This window comes from Zootoca vivipara, chromosome 1 (assembly GCF_963506605.1).
Source record: "Zootoca vivipara chromosome 1, rZooViv1.1, whole genome shotgun sequence".
Taxonomy (NCBI): Eukaryota; Metazoa; Chordata; class Lepidosauria; order Squamata; family Lacertidae; genus Zootoca; species Zootoca vivipara.
This window is the reverse complement of record NC_083276.1, coordinates 123,373,189-123,397,173: the sequence shown is the minus strand read 5'-3', so window position 1 is coordinate 123,397,173 and position 23,985 is coordinate 123,373,189. Positions and strand designations below refer to the sequence as shown.

The 23,985-nt window shown below is 43.0% G+C and overlaps 1 protein-coding gene across 3 annotated transcripts in view; it reads left to right on the top strand.

Moving 5' to 3' along the window:
• RFTN2 (raftlin family member 2) overlaps nucleotides 1-23,985 on the top strand; it is a 35,909-nt gene that overhangs the window by 9,425 nt on the left and 2,499 nt on the right. For all 3 annotated transcript variants that reach the window (XM_035136722.2, XM_035136714.2, XM_060281549.1), the window contains 4 exons: nucleotides 2,921-3,124; nucleotides 5,400-5,521; nucleotides 7,963-8,066; nucleotides 20,460-20,538. In XM_035136722.2, the coding sequence (XP_034992613.1) occupies nucleotides 2,921-3,124; nucleotides 5,400-5,521; nucleotides 7,963-8,066; nucleotides 20,460-20,538 (509 nt within the window). The remainder of the gene's footprint in view (nucleotides 1-2,920; nucleotides 3,125-5,399; nucleotides 5,522-7,962; nucleotides 8,067-20,459; nucleotides 20,539-23,985) is intronic.

The following is a 23,985-nucleotide window of genomic DNA, read 5'->3' as shown; positions in this document are numbered from 1 at the left end:
TTCCCCCAACATTAGCAAATAGTGATGGCAGGAGGTGATATATCAATACAGTGGTACCTCAGGTTACAGACGCTTCAGGTTACAGACTCCGCTAACGCACAAATAGTACCTTGGGTTAAGAACTTTGCTTCAGGATGAGAACACAAATCGCACCGCAGCGGCAGCAGGAGGCCCCATTAGCTAAAGTGGTACCTCAGGTTAAGAACAGACCTCCAGAACGAATTAAGTCCTTAACCCAAGGTACCACTGTATATCGTCCAAAACCATTTTGAAGTCCATATCGTAATACTGGTTTCATAATTTTTGTCCTGGCAATATATCGCAAATCATGGTGTGTGTTGCCTGTGACTGGACTTAACCATCCAGGGGTCCTGTACCTTTACCTTTACTCTTAAGTGAGGCTGCTCTTGAAGATGAACTTCCACAACAGGGGTGGGTCCCCAACATCTGGAGAGTCACAAGTTTGCCACCCCTGTGATAAGATAATCTAGAAGGCGAGGGCTTTCTTGACAATGACATTCTCATTATTGTAAGGTCCTCTCCAAAGAGGTTCGCCTAGTGCCAACACTGCTGTCATTTGATAGCAATCAACAGCATTTTTATTTGCCCATGCATTTTAATAGATTATATTCGTTTAATTGAACAAGTCATAGTCTGTTTGAAAGTTTTTATTTGCTGATTTCTTGTTTTTGATGGGGTATGGTGTGCTTTTATGCTGTCCACCGTCCTGATATCTGATTGTTTATTTTTAAATTAAATAAATATTAATTTAGCCTGGAGTGCTTACAAAATGCTTCAGCCCATCTGCTGATGATTGTGGCAAGAACATAGGTAACCTGTTCCAATGTACTCCACTGAATGCTTGTGCAGTTTTGGGCCCAGCTCAACATGTTGGTGCTGACTTCACAACCTGAAACAAACCTAATTGCCTCTCTCTGTGTGAGTCCCTTTGCCAGCTGCAGTCCTCAGAGAAAGGGTTGCTCCATATTTTCACATGATGCTGTATGCAGTCATCAGCAGCTGGTCACAGGACTTTTGTTGCAGTCACCCTGAGGTTTTGGAATGTCCTCCTGAATGAGGTCAGAAATAGCGTGTCCCTGATAGCATTACAGAAAGGTTGCAAAATTCATCTATTTTGCATAGCATTGCTTCGATGAGTATGATGGTCATTGGGTGTAGTCTCAATTGCCAGTATGTGGTTTTGTGAACTTCAGTCGAAATTGAATTATTGGTCATTATTACATGCAGGCACAGTGCCCTTGTCCAGAAGGTCCCCATAAACCTGATGGACCTGTTTTGCCACCTCCCCAACCCCCAGCTACAAATATGGATGTGTATGGAAACAGGCATGTGGGTATGCTACACACAGCAACAGGGTGGCCTTCAGTAGGAACGAGGGGTCTGTGCTATGAATGGAGCAGAATTTCAATTGAATTTGCATTTAAAGGCCAACCTACTTAATTTGCAGTTACTGAAACGATGCACAAACTGAAACACGACTAGCCTGTGAAAACGGCACTTCTCTGAATTTTGCAGTGCAGTTTTCCCACCAGGAGCTGTGTGTGCATATACTGGGCTTCAAGTGTGCATAAAATGCACGTGGAAGTGAAAGCAACATACAAAAAATGAATTACATTAGGGGAAAATTGTTTTGCAAAAAAAAAGGTATATTTGACAAAAATGTCTTACAAAATGAATACGATGAGGAATTTTTGGAAATAATGGTGAATTTTCATAAGGAGTTGGGTTGTTTTTTGTTTAAGTAAACTGATGTGGTAGTGAACTCAAACTTGGGAAACTGAAAGAAACAAGAATCCGCAGATTTGTGCATCCCTGGTCTGTGAGCATCCCCATTTAGCCCCATCACCCTCCTACAAGTTACTTGGATTGCACATGCAGCTCAAGCAGAAAGACAGGGCTGGGTGGCATACAAAAAATATGCATTCACCTCCCATTTCTCCTAATCACCAGTTACACCATCAAGTAGGTAAAGTGGTGAGGGTGAAACAGAACTTTGTTGACATACGGTCCCATGTGGCTGTGCCCACAATGGATCCCATCATTCTCTCCCTCTTCTCCATATTCTTCCCCATCTTCTATTTAACACGATGTGGTTTTAACTACTGGAGGAGGGGAGTAATATAAACTGTTTGTGGTTCAGAGAAACTGTTCTATGAAGGTCTTACAGACAAATGAAGCTCCTAAGGTCTTTGCATTTTCCAGACAGAGGCAGTGTAGGCATTCTGTATTAACCAAAGAACAGATATATGGCATAGGTAATCAAGAAGAAAGTTATAGCAACTTAGGCAAGTATGCGCAGGGTGGGAAAGGTGAATCTTGGAAAGGTTGAAAAGGAAGTTGTCTGAAGTTCAGTTTGGAAAAATCAGAGCTCTGTGAAGGGATGTCGGAGCATAATTGCAGATACCGGATTATGCCGTGAGATGCCAACAGTATAAAAATAGATTGGATAGATGAGAAAATTAGAGCACTGGGAAAGGGGATGTAAAACAAGACGGGCAAAGTGCCTAGGACTAGGCAGGGAAGATTAAAAAGCAGAGCTGTGCACTCAATGAGAGATAGAGAATGAGCATTTTGAGAGTTAGGAAAAGAACTCAAAGATGAGACAACCTTGTTCTGACTAAGGAGGAGGAGGATTTCAAACGTTAAACACCTCTATTAAGTTGTTTGTTGGCTCAGAAGCTTCCAGCATATTGAGTTTCAACACCCCACATGAGTTTAAATTGTTTTCATTTGCCATGTTGAGGCTTTATGTCATGATCTGTGGACAAGTTTAAGTTCTCTCCATTTGAAATACTGATAAGTGTTCCATTTTTAAAAGGTTAATCTTTCCCCCCCTAGTTACTCCATTCCTTCAAGCCCTCATTATCCCTGACTTCTTTATTTTCTAATATCTTATCAGATAACAAATTGTATACAGTCTTCAACGTCTTTGAGGATGATTCCACCTGTTGGACATATCACGACGGTGTTTTGTCTCTAAAAGTGTCGAGGAAAGGACCCGTGATTAGTACTTTGGATGCTGACTGGCTAGAGTTAACCACGTTTTATTACAAACAAGGGTTGTCATTAATTGACTCATTCGTACACTGGGAGGCTTCTAAAGGTAACTGTAATCATACCATTAGTCTCTTTGCACCTGAAAAAGGCGATAATAGTATTATTTATTTCAGAACAGTAAAGGACCTGGATAATGTAGTGGCTTCTCTTAGTTAATCAATGTTGTACAATAAGAGTAGGAAGGAGGAAATGATTATTGTGAGGGAAGACGGAAATAGTAGAGAAATATTCTATTTTTTCAGCAAGTAATATTTTCCTAACAACATTAATTTTTCTTAGAGAATTAGATTGCAAAAAAGTACTGCTGCAGTTAGCGGTGTTTGTGAGTGAACTGACCTGATTCACAACTCCTAAACTAATACACGGATAGGAACACAGTTATCTTTTGTTTTTCTGAATTTTTTGATACCATTCATAGCTCTAATAATGCATCAAAGTGCATATAAAAATGTGTCTTTTAAGATACCATATTTGATATGGATGTTTCTGAAGCAGGAGAATAGCACATAATTGGTTACTTATGTGATTGGAAGTTTGGGCTTCAATGTAATTGTTTGGTAACTGAAAAGCGTCGAGTTCTTTAAAGTAGCATGCTAATTTTTCACTCAATATTCATTTCTTTACTGTTATTATCACTGTTGGTGATAGTTGGGTATGACTGGAACAAAGGGCATTAAGAACAGTTTCTTTGTGTGAGGTCTCTTCTCTGAAGAGCTGCTTCTAACAAACATTTCACACAGTCCTTGTATGGAAGATATTCAAGTGAGAAGCAGTAATAGCTAAATGATAACATTAAGAAAACCTCTTAAGTGAGTTATTTTATGTCTGCTTAGTGCTTTATATTTTACACATTAACATAAAGTATATGTAAGCAAACAACATGGTTCATTTAAGAGGTCTTCTTAATGTTATCATTTGGCTATTAATGTTCATTTTAATGCTTTCCATAACTGATTTTTCCTGTGTGGAAAATAGTTTAACATAAACAATTTTAATATGGCAATTAGATATATTTATTAAAATGTTTTTCTTCATTTATCTTTGGAAACTAAACCTTTCTAGATTTTGTTTTCGTATGTCATGGGTGATTGACTGTGTTTGTCATTTACAGAGAAAAGTACATATAGCAACGTAACAGATGGTGGAATTAAGTGTGGGGACTCCACAAGTTGCTAGCACCATTACTTGGAAGTAGCAAATGATGCCCTGGGTCGATCTGTAGGGAAAATGTGTCATCTCCCTGTGTCAAAAGAACCTCTAAAATGGTCATGTGTTAAGAGAGAGAAGGAAGGGTGTGCTCCCAATGTCTCACACTGATGTTGTCACTTCATTCTGCAGCACTCTTCACAGTGATGATAATGTGTGAGGGTGTGACATCCTAGTATACACAGGTGGTGCTGTATTCTAAACCACTGAGCCTCTTGGGCTTGCTTGATCAGAAGGTCAGCGGTTTGAATCCGAGCAATGGGCTGAGCTTCCGTTGCTCTGTCCTAGCTCCTGCCAACCTAGCAGTTTGAAAGCACGCCAGCGCAAGTAGATAAATAGGTACCCCTGTGGCGGGAAGGTCAACGGCATTTCCATGCACTGGTGTTCCGTTGCACCATCATGGTGTTCCGTTGCACCAGAAGCAGTTTAGTTATGCTGGCCACATGACCCGGAAAGCTGTCTGTGGACAAACACCAACTCTCTCAGCCTGAAAGCAAGATGAGCGCCACAACCCCATAGTCGCCTTGGACAGGACTCAACCATCCAGGGGTCCTTAATATCCTAAGAAGTGTGTGTGAGAGAGAGAGGCAGGCAGGCAGAGATCATCTGAACATTATACAGCTACAACAGATCAGAAGACAACAGTTCAGGCGCTGATTTCTCTCCCTCCCTCCCTCCCTCTCTCTCTCTCCCCCCCCCCCCCACACACACTCCCCTATATCTATCACATGCAATGTGCCAGGAATCAAGTATCTCCTTTTTACAGGCTCTTTAGGAGAGGGAAATGACATATTTCTTCTACACAGTAATTCCATACCAGGTGTGTGTGTGTGTGTGTGTGTGTGTGTGTGTGTGTGTGTGTGTGTGTAATCTCTCATGGAGAATAGCACTAGAAGCTGGTGCAATCCACACTTGATTCCATGATCAGTTTAGTTAGTAAAGGTGACATTCTTTTTCTCTGCAGACTCCAAACACAGAAGAGTGCTGACGTGTTAAGACAGAGAGGAAGAAAAACACCCTAATTTGAATGAAATATAAAGCAGCTACATTAATGATATATTTATTAACAATTCAAAGTTTCTATCATTTACTTCCTTCTTTTCTTGTTTCCTTAGCTGACTACTTGCCCAAATCATTAGAAGGCTTATTTATATATGAAGAAGAAGGCACAGGAGTGCCCGGTTCAAACAGGAAAGGAAATGATGCCATTGTTGTTGAACAATGGACTGTAATTGAGGTAAATGCCTTGTTTTTGTTTTTATGTATGCAAGTTAGTCTCATAGGTTTGTTTGTCTCCAGATTCAGAATGATATTGATTATAAATTAGTATAAGCCAGTCTGTAAAATGGGTGCAACTGAGTTGGCATGAGTTGGAAAACCCAATTACTATATTTTCTTGTAAACTCTCTTAATTAATACATAAATGTTGCTAAGGAAATATTGATAATGTGGATGTTGGTCATGCCTTTAAGGTTACATACCGATTCAAACTTTTAAGGCACACACTAGCAGATTGTAGTATCTGCTAGTTAAAATACATCATAGCAGATTATTGTATTCAGCAAGAAGCCTCCGAATAAATATCAGGAGCTTGCCACAGTTGCATATTGCGATTTCTGCGTCACACATTCTTATTTGAATATTTCATGCAAAATACGCTTGGCAGACAAACTTGAAAAACCACATTTGGGTTGATGTTTGATTTGGCCCAAAGAAATTAGTCACTGTACTGCTGACAGTATATACAGTATGTGGTAGCAGCTTCTGCTGGAAAAACTGAACCTCTTGCTTAAATGATGGAACTGGTTTCTAGGAAATGGAAGAAGCACAATAAGCTGACTTGTTAAGTTCCCCAATCAAGGTGGCCTCCCAAAAATGTGTTTGCCTTTGAAATATCCCCCCCCCCTTTAGTAAGGAGAAGTAATGCATAAAATAAGTATCTAGCAAAGTAGTTCTGTTAGCACAGAGGCTTTGGGCTGGGCAACTGAGCTTCCTCTCCCTGTCTGCCTCCTGCACACCCCATAAATCTGTTCTCCCTCCTGAGTAAATTTGAAGTATGGGGACATGCAGGGAGAGGAAGTTCCATTGTGTAAAAGGAAATCCTAGTGCTCACAGAACTACTTCAGAACTACTTCGTTGTATTATACCACCCATTGGCTCAATTCTGATGAACATGTGAGGGAGAGCTCTGCATACATACAGACAGAAGGAAGGAGCAGCAAACTTACCTTTTCGTTTTAAACATGGCTTGTTTCTGCACCAGCAAAAGTGGCTTTGGCAGAATACCTAGATTGCTCCCACACACAATTGCTATGTTTGATCAGAGGCCGCTTTAATTAAGAAAGCAGAATCACAGACTCCTCATAATTTCCTTGTTTGCTCTCAGTTCAGCGACAGAGTAAAAGGTCAATCAGGCACATAACATCCTTTTTCCTTTTCTTTTTGGTTCTGTCATGGGAGGAAGGGCAGGGCATACATTAAAGTTATAGTAATAATATAGCAAAGTTATAATAATAACAAATAGCAACTGGGGATAGGGAAAAGAGGGGAGATGAAATTTATATGTGAGTATAACATGCAAATCAGATCCAATATAAACTTGCAAAATTTGAATAGCTAAATAATCAATAATAGCCAAATAACATAAACAGACTTGGCCAGTAATTGTCTGAGCTATCTAACTTCTCAGGTTTAGCAGAGTTAATTGTGTTGGGCCAATAATGCAGTTTTTCAGAGTTCATCTGCCTGCCACACACATTCTTTTTCAGTCATGGGATTAATCAGGCATTAGAACTGCCATGCCCTTCCTGGTAGGTCCCCCACCTATCAGGAACCGGATCCTACCCTGCACCCTGCCTTGGCAAATTGGGATGCAGGCTGGGACTTGGGCTGTGCCAGGGGGTGGAGCCGGCAGAGCAGGTAGGCTTCAGTCGGCTCTGCCAGTTGCCCATTTAACCAGCCTGTACCTGGGACACTACCTGTTCGTTCCCTCGCCAGTTTTCCCCACCCTCCCTCAGTTTTTAGCTGATAGTCAATGACTTTGCTGTGGCTACAGTGGTCACCGTTCTTTTGGGGGCCGGGTAGGAATTTGCCCACCAGGCTGATTGGCACTGACCTGGTGGTTTTACCTACCTCATAGCAATCGTCACAACTGGTTGGGCATTGGGGCAATCCTTTGTTTTGGATGGGGGGGAGGTTGTAGTCTCTGCTTGCCCCTGCAAATGCTGGGGTATCCCGTTAAAGGGACCAGGGGGTGGGTGGGAAGGGCCATGTTTGCATGGCCATTGGGGCCAGGACCAAAGGCACTCTCCCAGATGGCGGTCCCCGGGGGGGGGGGTGTCACCTTATTTGATGTAAGTCTTAGGAACCCCCGTCTGTATTGACCATGTGTCACTTCCGGCAGGCGGACTGGAAGTATTTTGATTGCCCCATGCCCAAGCCAAACATCTTTCATCTGTATTCAATAATGTTGTGGCCTGTTTTGACCCAAAACCAGTCTCTTTGGTCTCTTATTTATATGGCTTGGATTATGAGGAGCCCAACCACCTGGTCCCACAAGGGTGTCCAAAACTGCTATTTGGCTTGTGGAAATGCTTGCTGCTCTCCCCAAATATACTAATGCCTCTGGTTTTGTGTGTTTGTGTGTGTGTTTTGTTTTGTTTTTGTTTTTTTATGTAGGGCAGTGAAATCAAAACAGATTATGGTCCTTTGCTACATACCTTGGCTGAGTTCGGTTGGCTTTTAACATGTGTGCTGCCTACTCCAATCATCCGACTGGACAGGTAAATGAAAATGGTGCCTTTCTCTCCCTGACTTGCAGGGACATACCTGCTTCTGACAGCACACGGGGTCTGAAGTGATGCCACCTGGCTGGCAGGGCTTCTGCTTTCACTCGAGCAGCTCTGTCTCAGAGGCACGGTTCTCCGGGAGCGCCAATAAAGGGCTTCCAAATGAGTCACACGCACACCCCAAAATAAAATGCTGAGCAGGGTCTCCGTCCCTCCTGACTATGTTAACCAAGTCAGCCTGAGGAGGGAGGTTTCTCAGTTCTGTTTGTAAGCAGCAGCTGTTGGGCTTCTTACCTCATTGTGAGGGTCTCCAGCTGTTTTGGGACTGCAGCTTCCATCATCCCTAGCTAGCAGGACTAGCAGTCGGGGGTAATGGGAATTGTAGTCCAAAAACAGCTGGACATCCAAGTTTGGGAATCCCTGAATTTAGAGCAATTATGGTATCCCTCTTCTGTGATAGATTCAAACAGGAGTGACTGTTTCGCTGTAATTACAAAGGCTACCAACTACTTCAGCAGAGTTTGTTGCTTGGGAAGGAAAACTGTCCGTGTAATTTTGGTGGTGGGTGGAGTAATTCAGGAACTGATCCAAGCAAATAAGTATTTTTTTTCCAAGGGAGTTGACCTAGTTTCTGAATCAGTTCTTCTTTTTAAGTGGAAAAGCAGCACTGGTGTTCCAGATAGTGTTGATAAAATACTCAAGTGCAGGTTTTTTTTTCCTAAGGGAGAAGAGTACATTGTTCTCACAGAAAAGAAAAGCAGAAGCAACTGAGATTTGGGAGTTCCCTGTTTTGTTTCTTAAAAATTGTAGCCTGAAAATCTCCATCCAGACTTGAGCTCTGATTAAAAATCTGTCCTAAAATGTTTGGGGTTTTTTGAAGATAAGAATCACATGTGGGGTTTTTTGTCCCATAGTTTCATTCGGAATATTTTCTGCACTTTTGTTAGGGAAAATAAATTGGGGTATTTATTTATTTATTTATTTATTTATTTATTTATTCATTCATTCATTTATTAATAACCCATCTGGCTGGGTTGCTAGTTGTAAAACTGAATCACAAAAAATGTTATGCAGTAGTGAGACATCTGCCAAAAGACATTCATTTTAGCATGAACGTGGTATTGCTGTTGTCTGAATATGCTCATTTTTTTCTGATCAACTGAAACCTTTAGAGCAGCATCACATTTGCTGTTTTTTGGGATCTGAAATGATCAAGTAGGAAAAACCAGCAGAAGGGAGATTGTCCCAAGTTGCTTTCCATCAACATCCTTTAAGATTTTAACCACAACAAGCGTTTAAAGGCAAACAGGAAGCGGCTCTTGGCTTGATTGCCATTAGAAGGGAACTCAGACATCATAAGCAGAAAGGGGGAGGTAGAGGAAGTCGGAAATATTACATAATTGGCCAACTCTTGCAGACAATAATATTTGAGTTATTGAGTGGTATGATTTATCGTGTGCTAATAATGAATGAGCACTGTTTCTGAGCCATGATGGGTATGATTTTTGAAATAAAGGGAGAAAATTAAGGGAATATTCGAGATATTGGTAGACCAAGGAATCTCTACCAAATGGTGGGATGCAGACGTGCATTATCAACAGCACATGCAGCCAGCCTCATAGAATTGTAGAGTTGAGGGGAACCTGGGGTCATCTAGTCCAACCACCTGCAATGCAGGAATCTCAACTAAAGCATCTTCAGATGTCTTCTAAAGATTGTATACAGTAGATACTTATCTCCTTGACATCTGATGGGGGGCATTCCACAGGGTGGGTGCTGCTACCAAGATGGGCCCTCTGCCTGGCTCCCTGTAACTTTACTTCTCACAATGAGGGAGCCACCAGAAGGCCCCCGGAGCCGGATGTCAGTGTCCGGGCAGAATGATGGGGGTGGAGATGCTCCTTCAGGTATACTGGACCAAGGCTGTTTAGGGCTTTAAAGGTCAGCACCAACACTTTGAATTGTGCTCAGAAACTTACCAGGAGCCAATGTAGATCTTTCAGGACTGGTGTTATATGGTCCTGGCAGCCACTCCCAGTCACCATTCTAGTTGCCGCATTCTGGATTAGTTGTCGTTTCCAGGTCACCTTCAAAGGTAGCCCCACGTAGAGCGGATTGCAGTAGTCCAAGTGAGAGATAACCAGAGTGTGCACCACTCTGGAGAGACAGTATTCATATGAGCTGTTTTAATGGCTTTCAAACTGTTGTAACCCATCCTGGGACTTCATGGTGAAAGGCAGGCAAGAAATCAAAATAATAAACAACAGTAATAGCAACAATAACAGCTACTCTTAAATAGGAGGGCTCCAATCCAACAAGTGTGCATATGGCCCAGGCATCCCCAACCTTCGGCCCTCCAGACGTTTTGGACTACAATTCCCATCATCCCTGACCACTGGTCCTGTTAGCTAGGGATCATGGGAGTTGTAGGCCAAAACATCTGAAGGGCCGCAGGTTGGGGGTGCCTGATATAGTCTTTTTTTATTTTTTTAAGGCAAAACCTGTAGTAATATACTGTTTGACAGTAAAGGGGGCATGTTTGAAGACTAAATGGAGGCCTGCTCCTTTGCTGACCAGCAATTCCAATTGCTGTTTGTACAGCCCAGGGTGTTAGATCAGGTTGGCGAACCACATACCCTGCACATGAATTCCTCATCTTGCTAGGGTTCTTAATCCAAAAGTCTGCTTCTGGCACACACATGTGTGAGTTGGAGTGCTGGTGTAACTATTACATGATTTATTATTACATGCTGGCAAAACTATTACATGATTTATATTTAAAACTTCAGTGTTATATCCTTCAACTGATAAATCATTTCCACTGGTATCTATTCTGCAGAGTAAACATAGCAACAACTTTATTAAAAACAAGCAAACAGAGGAAATGCCACATTAATTGGTATTTGTCTGATGGGTTTTATGCTGTTTTTCACATGGCGGATTTCCTTAAGAATGCAAATCACATGTCTGAATACAGAACAGCATATTCTGCAGTCTACGGTTCTCTTTCCCTCCCCCCTGCCACCGACTTTGAACTCTTAACATCAGAACTCCTGTTGAATCTTAATAACTTTTAGTATCCCAACGTCTTGTACATTGCAGTGCTAAATGTAAGAACAGAGCTGCTGTTTTCCCCCCAAATCAGCTGGCGCAGTGCTCTGTGCAGAGAAATCAGGGAATACCTGGCTAAAAGAATAAATAAAAATGGGAAATTATGAGTTGGTTCCTAAGACACACAAGCAGAGTTCTACTCACATAACAGACCTTTAATGCTACGTCCTTGGAGCCCTCTGGGGACTCTGAAAATCAACTCGTGAGGCTCAGGGTATCAAAGATGGAACCAGGGGGACTGCATCTTTTTTGAACAGGTGCCTTACTCAAGGTAACCTTTGGATCCAGCCATATGCATAAGCTTCTCAGTGCAACTAACTAGAGTAAAAGGAGTCACACACTTAAGAATAAATAAAACAGTGAAAGAAGCACTCATTGGCTTCCCTCTGCAGCTTTCATTTTCACACTCATATTCTACCAATTAACAGGTTTTTTTTGCAGACGGCCAAGCCATCCCACCAAGCGTTGATGCAATTGCACTGCTTTGAAAAGGTGTGACTCTCCAGTAACTTAGCAGTCTAAGAGCAACAAACTAAAGGCACCTTATGTTCATGGACTACAGTCCACTTACAGCTTCTTCCTTTTTTTTTTGGTGAAGCAAATGAGAGCAGAATGAGCTCCCCTGTCTTGTGGCAGTCAATAGAAGACTTTTGGGTCTGGCTGAGATGTTTCTAGGCTTTTCATTATTCTCGTTGCTGGCTAGATAGACATATAGACCATCTGCTGCTGTTATTTTTAACTTGTTTTTATTTAGGGTTGTGTCCATTGGTGCCCTTCCACAACCAAGTTCTTCCGTTCACAGTCTTTGTGATTATTACCGTTCCTTCCTTCCTCCTGCCACAGCCCACAACCACCATCTTCCATCCCAGAACCGTAAAACTGTAGATTTGGAAGGGACCCTGAGGGTCATCTAGTCGAACCCCCTGCAATGCAGGAATATGCAGCTGTCCCATACAGGGATTGAACCAGCAACCTTGGCATTATCAACACCACATTCTACTCCACTGAGCTACCCATTCCCAGAAAACCTGAAGCACATTTTCAGGGAACTGTACAGGGGAGGAAAATTGGCAAAAAGCCCCTCTCCTCCTCTCGCAGGGTCTTCCTCTGGATCAAAAGTCTTCCCATGAAAAGAAGAGCACCAGCAAATTCAACCCCAAGAATGGTGCAATATGCCCTCATTAAAAATAATTAAATGTCTAATCCCATATATACAAAAACCAAAATTAATTCATTTCTAATTCCTTCTTTCTCTATAAAATATAATGAAATAGGAAGCACATCCCTCTGGCCATGACTGCAGCTCCCTTTATTTCCTTTCCCAGGATACTGCATGAGAAGCCTGTTATGCCGTCAGCAAACTTGTAACAGCTATCAGCTTCAACAAATGGACTAAATATACCCTTCAAAGCAGCCAAATAAAAGGAAAAAACACAACTGTTAGCAACTGTTAGGAAGGCAAAAAGCAGTATGCTATCTCCTTGTCCGCCTAAGTTATGCATTCTTTGGCAAAGGCGTAAAAGAGAAAGCCCGGGGGGGGGGGGACGGACTGAGATTTAACTTATAAAAGAAACTCGCTTTTAATGCACTTTCCCTCCCTCATTGAAATTCAGTAGAAATTCCACCATCACTCAACTCAGTTGTGAATTAAAGTAAGCCCCTGGACATTGTCGTGTTCAGCATTTTAATAAGCCCAGACATCACACGTTAAATTTGCTTCCAGTCTAAGTAGCACTCGCCTGCTTCCTTGTTAAAACCAAAGTTTTGCCGTAGTCAAACTATTTTAATTATTCCATGCCTTTGTTCAGTAGGGTGCACAGCAAAGGAAATGCCTTGTTGCCAGACAAATTCCTGGGATCAGAATCCTGCACATTTTTACCCATCTGGAAGGCTTGCATCTAATATGATGTTTCTTCCTTCTCCCCCTCTCTCACCTCCCTAGTCTTTCCCAGTGGAATCTTTGGAGTTATTTCAATAGCCTGAACACTGGTTCCTTAGGCACATACTTGTATGTGGTGGTACTTAGTGCCAAGCGACATGTTTCACAGAAGATGCGTATATCAGCCTTCCAGTGTATACACATGTCTCTGTATACGCTGTTATTAATTAAAAGTAGCAGGGCTGCAAATTTGATTGGAAGAGTTGGCCGCTGGCCGCTCCCCAAAAAAACTCCCAAACAGCTTTTTAATTGCTCCTCTTGCCTGACCAGAGGCATCACCCATTAACTCAGCAGGGCAGTGGAACAATATGTAGGAAGCTCAAAAGTAATAACCAGCAATAGCAAAGGGAAATGGAAATGAGTTAAAGTGAGTGGAAATGAGGGAGAAGAGACAGGTTCAGATTGTTAGAGGGGTTAGGAGGCCCTATAACTGTGCTGCATGAAACTTTCTTAATAAAATAAACCGGTTATATTTGGAGCCTTCCAGAAAGCCTGTTTTCTGAGGATTCGTTCAGATTTACCTAATGGTCAGGGGTGCTATCGGGTTGGGGGGCTGAGGCCCCCCGATAATTTTCAAAGAAGGGTTCAAGTTTTGCCGTGACCGGGTGCACAATTGCACTTGGTGGTGGTTATGTCTTCCTCTTAGCCTTGTGGAAGTGGATGTGGCAGACCAATGTCTTGCCTTGGCAGTGGACTGATCGGTGATAAAAATGATGACGATAAAAATAACAAAGGAAGATTGCACAGTGTATCTTAGTTTTCTTAGCGGAGGGGAAGTCAGCACAAAGACTTCCAACCATAATCCAGTCATCTTTTTGTGACAAGGCTCTGTGCCTTGGAACAGCTGTGATTTGCATGCAGAAATTCAGCAGTTCTGTCTCCACGTCAGGAAGAGTTGCACCTGTTGGATTTCATCAAGCAGCTGTTAAAGGCACAGAACATTTTTCAAGGGGGGTGGGGAATGGTAGCCACTCCGTACATAACGGACCAGAGCCTTGTCTGGATTGTCCCTGTCCAACAAACACGGCTTCCCCCATAAAAAGATGGTGATCCAGCATTTGATCTAATGTGAAATACAGTGCTACCTCGGGTTAAGAACTTAATTCGTTCCAGAGGTCCATTCGTAACCTGAAACGGTTCTTAATCTGAGGTGCGCTGTCGCTAATGGGGCCTCCTGCTGCCGCTGCGCCACTGGCGTGCGATTTCCATTCTTATCCTGGGGCAAAGTTCAAAACTGGAGCAACCACTTCCTGGTTAGCGGAGTTCGTAACCCGAAGCGTCTGTAACCCGAGGTACCACTGTATTTATTCTAGATCAGGCTTCCTCAAGCTCAGCCCTCCAGATGTTTTGAGACTACAATCCCCATCATCCCTGACCACTGGTCCTGCTAGCTAGGGATCATGGGACTTGTGGGTCAAAAACATCTGGAGGGCCGAGGTTTAGGAAGCCTGATCTAGATAGTTCACTGAGAACAAGATTTCTCTTTCAGTTTTAGCTAACTTTAGTTTCATCAAGGCTTTGATGCAACTGAATTTAGTTGTGACATGATTCAGTTCCTTTGAAATCAGCAGTCCAAGTTAATTGTGACTGAATTAAATCCTATTGCTTTCAGTGATGCTACAGTTGTGTACCTACCTATCTGGGAAGTAAAAGTTGTTCAACAGTGGAAAACGATCTCCCTCAGGAGGTTGTGGACTCTCATTCCTTGGAGGTTTTTAAGCAGAGGTTGGATAGCCATCTGTCATGGATGCCTTCGATGGAATTCCTTCATTGCAGGGTTTGGACTAGATGACCCCTGGGGTCACTTCCAACTCTATGGGTCTATGAATTACTGCATTCGTGAATACCTCCCCCCCCCCCAAAAAAAACCTCCAGCTTTGATCCAAATTGAGAAAAAGAATAACCTAGCTGCATTTCAAGTTTAGTAATGTGCACACAGCCAGTGAGTGTTGCCAAGATTGTAATCAAAATGGGGCCATTGTGAAATAACAGAAGTATCAGTATGGTTGGGGGAATCCCAAAATTTGCAGAAGCACAAAAATATCTTCACACACACACACACAAGATCAGACTGGCGTAAGGGAGCTGACAACAGCACAATGAGTAACAGTGGAATGTAGACTCAACTGGAAAAGAGAAATGGAAAGAGCATGGGATGCCCAGCTTAGAGAGACTAGCTGCCTAGAGCCCTGAACAGGAGCACATTTTATATGTGGATCCTTTTGGATGAAAGGGCAGCGTAGAAATCAGTTAATTAACTGAATATTGAGACAAGGCGGTTCTTTGTTTACTAGTCTTTTTGCTTTTGTCTGTAAACGCAACTGTCTCGTTAAAACCAAGCAGGAAAATGCACAGACAGTACATTTGAAATCTACATTTGCAGGCAAATTCTCGATGGAGGCTGCAATGTCGTAGGAGATGCTTTCACACCAAGGGGAAAGCCTATAAATGACTGGCCACAAGCCAGAACAAAAGTTGATATGTTTATGAAGCCCTCTTGGTTTCAGTGAGATTCATGGCTGTCATTACTATCAAGTTTGTTAATACTGCTGATGGGATTGTGAAATCACAGGAGTGATTTTATGACCTGTTCTTGCGTTCTACTTCTGCTGGCCTCTTTCTTCTTTATGCAATGCTTAGCTTCTTCTAACATCCTGACCCCTCTTTCTTATCTAAGCCTCAAATAATCTAACAGCATAATCTCAACATGGTCTGCTGAGAAGTCCTATTATATTGTAATTTTATGTTGCAAACTGCCCCAATATCTATGGGTATAGGGCTGTATACTACTACTAATTATTATTATTATTATTAATTATAATTAATAATAATAATAATAATTAATAATTATTTATTATTATTATTATTATTATTATTTTCAGTAGGGCTTATTCCCAGAAAGTGAGGAAGTAAGTACAGTACTCTTGAATTCAGTGGTATTTATTAGTGCATTTGTTCCGTTTATATCCCACCATTTTCCTCCAAGAAGCTCAAGGCGTGACATACATGGTTCTCTCCTTTTTCATTTAATTCCCACAGGAACCCTGTGAGGTAGTTTATTAGTCTGAGAGGCAGTGACTGGCCTAAGGTCACTCAAGAACATTCTGGTCTCCCAGATCTTAGTCATACTCTAACCACTACGCAACACTGCCGATCTGTCTACTTCTGATTATAAATGTTTAAGATTGCATTGTTAGTCTGATTCTTCGACTCTGCATCCTTTTTCTTTGACTGCTTCCCCCCCCCCCATTCCTTTCCATAAGAAGTTCAACTTCCGTGGCCCACTTTTAGAGACTCAACCCCCATTTTTCTCTGTGTATTCTCTTGCTGCTAGTTTTATTACGCTCACTTGCCTTCCATTCTGAGTATTGTGCCCCTTTGGTCTCCCCCTCCCCCATCCCAACCAGCTCTTTCCCTCTTCCTCTTCAACCACCACCCTTCCCCCGCTTTCCTTTGCATTTCCTTGACTGCCGGTCTGTAGGCAAGGCCACAGCTTCCTTAATCACTAATACAGAAGCTAGTTTTCCTGTAGGAATCCAATAAAAAAATATTGTTCTGTATCATCAAAGATGCTAAATTTATACCTGCAGAGGATATAGGCATTTGAAGATTGCTTGACTTAACCCAGCCAACGCTTAACATTTTGGCTTGATTTCAGAGTCTTCCTTTCTCGATGAAATGAATTGAACTTTGAAGTGATTGACTTGACCTGGCTGTGTACACATTAATGTTTACTCCAGCTCAAGTGCACTCCCACCGCTGGCGTTTGAAGCCAAGTATGCATGACATTAGCCACTATCCCTAGGTTTCCTGCAGCTTCTCGAAAAAAATACTCCTGTTTGATGTGCTTCCCTTCAAACCAGCTTCCATCTGATTAGAAAACGGAAGCCATGGTTGAGCTGAGGTGTGTACATTGCAGGCAGCTGTTGCACATGCTCAGATGACCGCTTCCGTGAATTGGAATTTGGTGCAGGGAAACAAATCAGGTAATGGGCATAAAGTGAAGGCATTGCCGCCCCTGCTCAGGTGTCTACAACAACATAAAAATGTGTCTTGAAATGCAACAGGGGGGAAATGGCCTTGCTGCGTTTTAAGCCACAAATTCGTACGCAGCCTGGGTCTTTGCAAGGACTGAGTTTAGTATCATAATGGCACATTATGCATCAGGCGGAGTAGCTAGCCGCTTGGGCTCCTGGGCAGCGTGGAGCTTGCAGGCACCCAAGCCCAGGCATCACTCCCAGGAGAGACGCGTGGCTCAGGCACACTGCAGGCCCCGCGGTAAGTGCCGCCACCCACGGTGTGGCACCCAGTGCCCCCCCCCCAAGCTATGCATTTATATGAGTTGCAAGAATGGGGTGGGTCAAATTCTTTCCCTCCCTCCCTTTCCTAAAGGGGAAAGGTAATAGGGTTCACAGCAGCCGGCGCTTTCGTTTCATTCCACTTTTAGTTTGCATAACCGCCTTTCTATATTACTCTACGCAAGGCGGTTTACAAGCTGAAGAAACAACAGATATCACACACCTTATAACAATCGGATCCATATATTTTGTTTTTATATTCTGGAAGCTGCCCAGAGTGTCTGGGGAAAACCCAGCCAGATGGGCAAGGTGTAAATAATAAGATTATTATTTAAATTATTACTATCCAATGCAAAACATAAGTTTAAAATAAACAACTTACATAAAATAAAGTAATATTCAATAATCCGTTAGTGCGCAGTGAAATGAAGTATCAGCAAACAATAATTAAACAGAAGTTCACTCTTAACAATTACAACCAATGATTACAAAACTATAATCAATAATCTAGGCTATGTAGGAATAGAGGAAGCTGCTTTATACTGAGTCAGACCATTTGTCCATCTACTCCAGTATTGTCTACACAGACTGGCAGCAGCAATTTTCCAGGGTTTCCGGTAAGGGACATTGCCTGGAGTTGCCAAGTATTGAAACTGAGACCTTCTGCCTCCAAAACATCTGCTCTGCCCCGAGCTGTGGCCCTTCCCCTGAAGGAGCGTCTCCACCCCCATTGTTCAGCCCGGACACTGAGGTCCAGCACCGATGGCCTTCTGGCGGTTCCCTCCCTGCAAGAAGTGAGGTTACAGGGAACCAGGCAGAGGGCCTTCTCGGTAGTGGGGCCCCCCCTGTGGAACGCCCTCCCATCAGATAATAAGGAAATAAACAACTACTGTATTCTGTGTGCTCTGGTGTTCTAGTTAATTCTACAGGATTTGTGATAGTTCTGTGGGCAGGCTAAATGACTTAAGAGTCCTCAACTCCAGATGTTTGATGGAATGACATGTAACATCAGCTTCCTTAGCAAATTCCAAACTTATGAACTGGGTGACATCCAACTAAAGTTGAAAATTAAAAATAATAATAGCAGCTGTGACTCGGGGGATAGCATATGGCCAAGCTGAGCACACACCCAGGCAATTCTGAGAATGTCCCTTTCTCAGAAGCTTCTCTCCACAGCATTCCCAAATTGCTGTTTCCAGGACCCTGAGTTCAAGACAGAGTGCTGAATTATATCTAGCCCAGAACGCTAGCAGAAGGCAGCTCAAGGACTCCTGCTAGCACAGGTGGGTTTCCCCCCCCCCCCCTGCTCCTTAGGCTTGGTCAATATATCGCCCAGGACTGGCATTAGGGGCAGACCGCGATGGCGGCTCCTGAGTCCTTCTGCTACCAGCTCCCTGAGCCTCGCCAGGTTTCCTTGCCTTCCGCCGCCCTGGGATGGGTGAGGGGAGGTGCCAACGGGCTGCTTGCTCCCCTCCCTGCCCGTGCCAAGGCAGCGGATGAGGCAGGCCTACAAACAGAGGGTTGGCACCCCTGCCTCATCCGCCGATGCTTGGACACAGGCTCCTTTCTGACATCGTGATATACCACCATATCGCTGTATTTAGCTGGCGGAATATTACGTTGGAAAACAGTTATTGCCCAGCCCTACCCCCCATGCATTCATGCCTGCCCCAAACCTTCTCTGGGGGGGGGGGTCAGGAGAGACCCCGGGACAGTGCACAGGGTGAAGGAGGGGGGTTGTTCCATCTGGCAAGTATAAATGCTTGCACTGATGGGACCATCAGAAGAATGTGGCATTGATTTCCCCTTACGGTTTGGAAATTTCATGTGATCTTTTTCTGCAGGCAAAATATTTTCACGGCATGAACATGCTGTCCGCCAAAGTTTAAAAAGCTGTTGAACACCCCCCCCCCAAATGTGCAGCCCGACAAAATTCAGCTTGTATCTAGGTGGTCGGTGGATATACCAGTGGGGAATGCAGCCAATTTTCCTCTTTTTTTATTTTGAAAAAAGCTGGCTAACCGTAGCCATTGTGTCAGTAAGTTTCTGCTTAGATTAGTAAGAAGAAGAAGAGCTTCAGTGGTGAGCAAGGACGGTCCGGGAGCCTCCTCTCCTTGCTTGACATCTGGCAGGAAAAATATCTTATCCCTGGAGAAAACTAAGGCGTGAAGGAGACAGGTGGCCTGGAACAAAGGGGAGATTAAAAGCAGCTTTAAAACAACAACATAACCTTGCATGTAAAAATTGGTAATGATAGCACTGTCCAGTGTGACTAAAATGAGATGGGCTGTGTTCTTGTGTGTGGACTGTGGAAGCCAGGGGTTGGGGAACTTTGCAGCCTCCAGATGTTGCTAAAATGCAACGCCCATCAGCGCCAGCAAGCCATCAGCCAGGGATGATGGGAGCTGTAGTTCAGCAACATCTGGAGGACCAGAGGTTCCCCACAGCTGGAATAAATCGATAATGTGGGTGGGTGTGAGATGTAGCACAAACTACCATTTCAGTGAAAGTGGTGGAAAGGTGGGGAAACCAGTTGCCAGAACGATTTAGCATCATTCTTTAAGGAAGCGTTCAGTAGTAAGGACCAGGAAATATATTCAAACTGCCTTTTCTTCATTGCTGACAGCGCTTTATAGACTTTTAAATTCAAGATAGGCTGGAGGTAACTGACTTTCCTATACACACTTTCCTATACTCTCTGCAAGAGTCCCTAAGATATTTTTTCTTTCCATGACAATCATGGTCGAACCAGTCACGCCCTGTGGAATTAATGGTTTTGTCACTTGAATTTACGTTCGTTGAGACTTCATCCAGTAAGATTATCATGTGCCTCAATAGAAGCTTCTGCAGATTGACCGTTTATAATTTTTGATCTTAAAAGAATTGCTGGTTCCAAATTTAGTCTGGTGTTAACTGCAGTAGACTACTTCGGAGACCGTTTGTTCTTCGCTTCGTAGGGATGTCTGTCTCGCGGCTTTGCATCTGCAATTAATTAATTAATAACCAAACGTTCTAAAAGCAGCTTCTTTCATTTTTCAGTGAGGGAAATTTGGCCACAAAGCAAGTTGTTTTCCTCCAGAGGCCTGTTATGTGGAGCCCAGCTGCTCAGACGCCTGAGGTAAGAACGATGATCTGAGTAGGTATGAGCGAACAGAGATATGCAGGTGTGGCGCAACGGCTGTTAAAATTAGCCGGTGTTGTTTGCATGCGTCCTCTGTGCTTCATGACAGAACAAGAGGAGTTTAAAGCCTCAGCCAGAGTTGTTGGCTCAGAGGATTTTGCCCAACTTTACTCCTGTTCTCTTCTTTAAATTTGCTTCTTCACAAATAGGCTAAGATAACACTGTGTAGACTTAAATAATAATAATAATAATAATAATAATAATAATAATAATAATAATAATAATAATACAACCACTAGCTTTCCCCCCACACTTTGTTGAATTTTCTGCAAAACCATTTGGCATTCCCCTGCAATCCAGGGCAAGCATACAAATTACGCCTGGGGCTGTGTCTGGGAAAGAAAGAACTTCATTATAACCCCAGCAGCAGCAACAGAGGTTTCCTTTCCCCCACCCCACTCCACAATAAGGAGCACATTGTGTGGGGTTATGCAATGACTAGGATGAGCTGCGCGACAGACTATTATCCATTTCCTCACGGGTTGGGGAAAAAAAGACATTAAAAGGGCTCAGAATAGTTTGTGCAGTTGCTGACCTCAGATGATCCTTCGTCCAGCTGGGTAATTTCCCTGCGAGGAGTATCTGTGCAAAAACCACACTGGCTATTTTGATGTTGCCTGAGCAGGGTGTGGTAGCAGCAGCCCCACGGCCTGCAGTTGCTCTCTCCATAGTCACCGTGGCCCGATCACTGGGTTATTATTAACATTTTCCTTTATGGGGCATCCTTACAAGAGGCCTTCCTTCCTGTATTTCTGCTAGATGGCATACTGAGTTTGCATTTCTTGGTCTAAAAGAGTGTTTCCCAAACTTAGGGCTCCAGCTGCTTTTTGGACTACAACTCCCATCATCCCTAGCTAGGAGTTGTAATCCAAAAACAGCTGGTGACTACTGCAGCCTGTGTTTTGTTAGCCCCAAAATGGAAAACTAGCGAGGTCCCAACTAAAGAAGAATAGCAACTTAAACTGGTGGAATATGCGCAGCTTGCAGACCTAACATAGAATAAGAGGACAAGAAGAACATACATTTAAAGAAGATTGGAAAATGTTTATTAAATATATTTGGGGGGGGGAATTGTGCACACTTGAAAACGTTGGCAGCGTTAAGATATATTCAACCGTGTATGCAAGTTTTGATGGATGTAATAATGGGATACTGAATGGTTTTGTTTATGTAAAATATGCACAGATTTATGATATGCAAAATGAACCGTGGAAGGGGAGTCATGCTGGCGACCCAAGTTTGGGAAACCCTGCTCTAAGCTAAAAAGTCCCAAGCGCTGTGGCGTTTCTTCGTAGGGGAGTTTCCCCATCCCTTCGATCATTTGTGTTGCCCTTTTCTGAACCCTTCCCCAACTCTTTGATATCCTTTTGGAGGCGAGGGAACCAGAACCGCGCAGAGTACTCCAAATGCGGCCACACCATAGCTTTGTATAACAGCATTATGATATCGGCAGTTTTATTTTTGATTCCTTTCCTAACAATCCCCAGCATGAAATGTACCTTTTCCCGCAGCTGCTGCACACCGCCTCAGATCAAAGCATTCAGAGATGGCTGCACATTATTCCTGTCCCAGCATCAGAAACATGCACACAGCAACTGTCCAGTGCATCCAGTTCTCAGTCCATGCATGCACAAAAGCCTATTTCCATGGGCACATGTGTTGCTCTCACTGATTCAGGGGGAATGGCATGCACAATAGAAAACATCCCCTATTCCTCAGTTTGTTCAAGACAAATCCTGGATGGGCCCAGAAAAAAGTTAGGAACACTTACACTGCAATCCAGTGCATATCTACTCACAAGTACTAATTAATTCAGTGGGGCTTACTCCCAGTATATAGGACTGCAGCCTTAGGTCCTATTGAAATCAGTGGGATTTAAGTCATCATGACTTTTTGAATTCCTTTCAATGATATCCACAGGCGACCAAGTTGCATTGGACCTAAGCTAGCATAAACTTTTCTTTTAACAGTAAGTGCCAACTTTTTTATTTAAAAAAAATGACATTCAAGAAAAACTGTCCTTTTAAGGAGCTCCAGAAAGACACATTCATTAACATTATCCATTATCTTCTAATCTAAGCGATTAAACCTACAGTGCAATGCAAGTTTACCCAGCAGTAAGTCCCAGTGGGGTGTGCTCCCAGGTCAGTGTGCTAATACAATTGCCTTAACAACTTTCTGTGCATAACATCCTTAGAGACTTAAGATTAAAATGTGAGGCATCAAGCACAAACCGTCCCCTACAATTAAGAAATTTATTATTCCTTTTATTTATTTATTTTAAAAAAAACCTAAAGCAAAGTAACTAGATTACAGTAATGTAACATTTATTTAAAATTATCTTCAGTGAATTGGCAGCCCTCTCTCTCCCCATTTTCTTCCTTCGCTGCTTTTTTATAATGAGGAAAACAGCAGAAGGGAAGAAAAGTGATCAGGGGGAGCAGCTCTGTTTAAAAACCTCCGCTCTAGCTAAACCGCTACTGCATTACATGACAAAGTAATATTTAGTTCTGGGAGATTTCCTTCCAGAGATGTAATAAGTTAAGCAGCAGAGGAAGCATTTAAGAACTCCCATAGCTTTTTACTTTAATGTGCCCTGTTTTGCCCAGGAAGGACATCAGCTGGCTGCCCCACTCTGGCAAGTACCTCCCACATACTAGTCCAGGAGTCTGAGGTTTTCAGTTACAACGAAATCAAAGAGAGGGTACAGAATGGCAACCTTATGCCTCAGTATCTCAAAGGCTGCAAAGGTCAAACAACTGCTGATCCCCCACCCCCAGGGCTATTTGACACAGAATATTTAAACCGATGGGCACAGACAGCCCTCCTCTTCTGTGCTTCAAAGATTCACCCGTCCCTTTTGATTCAGATCCTTTAGAAGCATTTTTCAAATCGCAATCCCCTATAGCTAACAGCTGCCATTACATTGCTAAAGTTGCCCATGTTGTGTCGCCTTATAAATGATGCTGTTTAATAAATTATAGGCGCTTTGATGTTACAAAGGGGAGGCTGCAAGCTTACAGGGCCACCCTAACCATGTCTACTCAGAAGTCCCACTGAATACAAGGAAACATATTCCCAAGTAAATGGGGTTAAGGACTGCAGCCTTTGTGAATAGGCTCATCGAAATCAATGGGACTCGTCGGTTTCAATGGGTCTTCTTGAGGTGTTTTTAGACTTTGTAGATGACATGGAGTTCAGAGGGAAAGGGGAAGAGGACAAATCTTATTCCTCGAATTGCCCACCCAGTACTAAACAGAGGCTACAGGAAACCAATTTTCCAGTGAGTAGAGTAATGTTCCTGAGGCTCCTATACCATTCAAGTATTGGCTATGAAGTATTGATTTAGATTCCTAATGCAGACCCAAGTCGTATCTCCGAGAG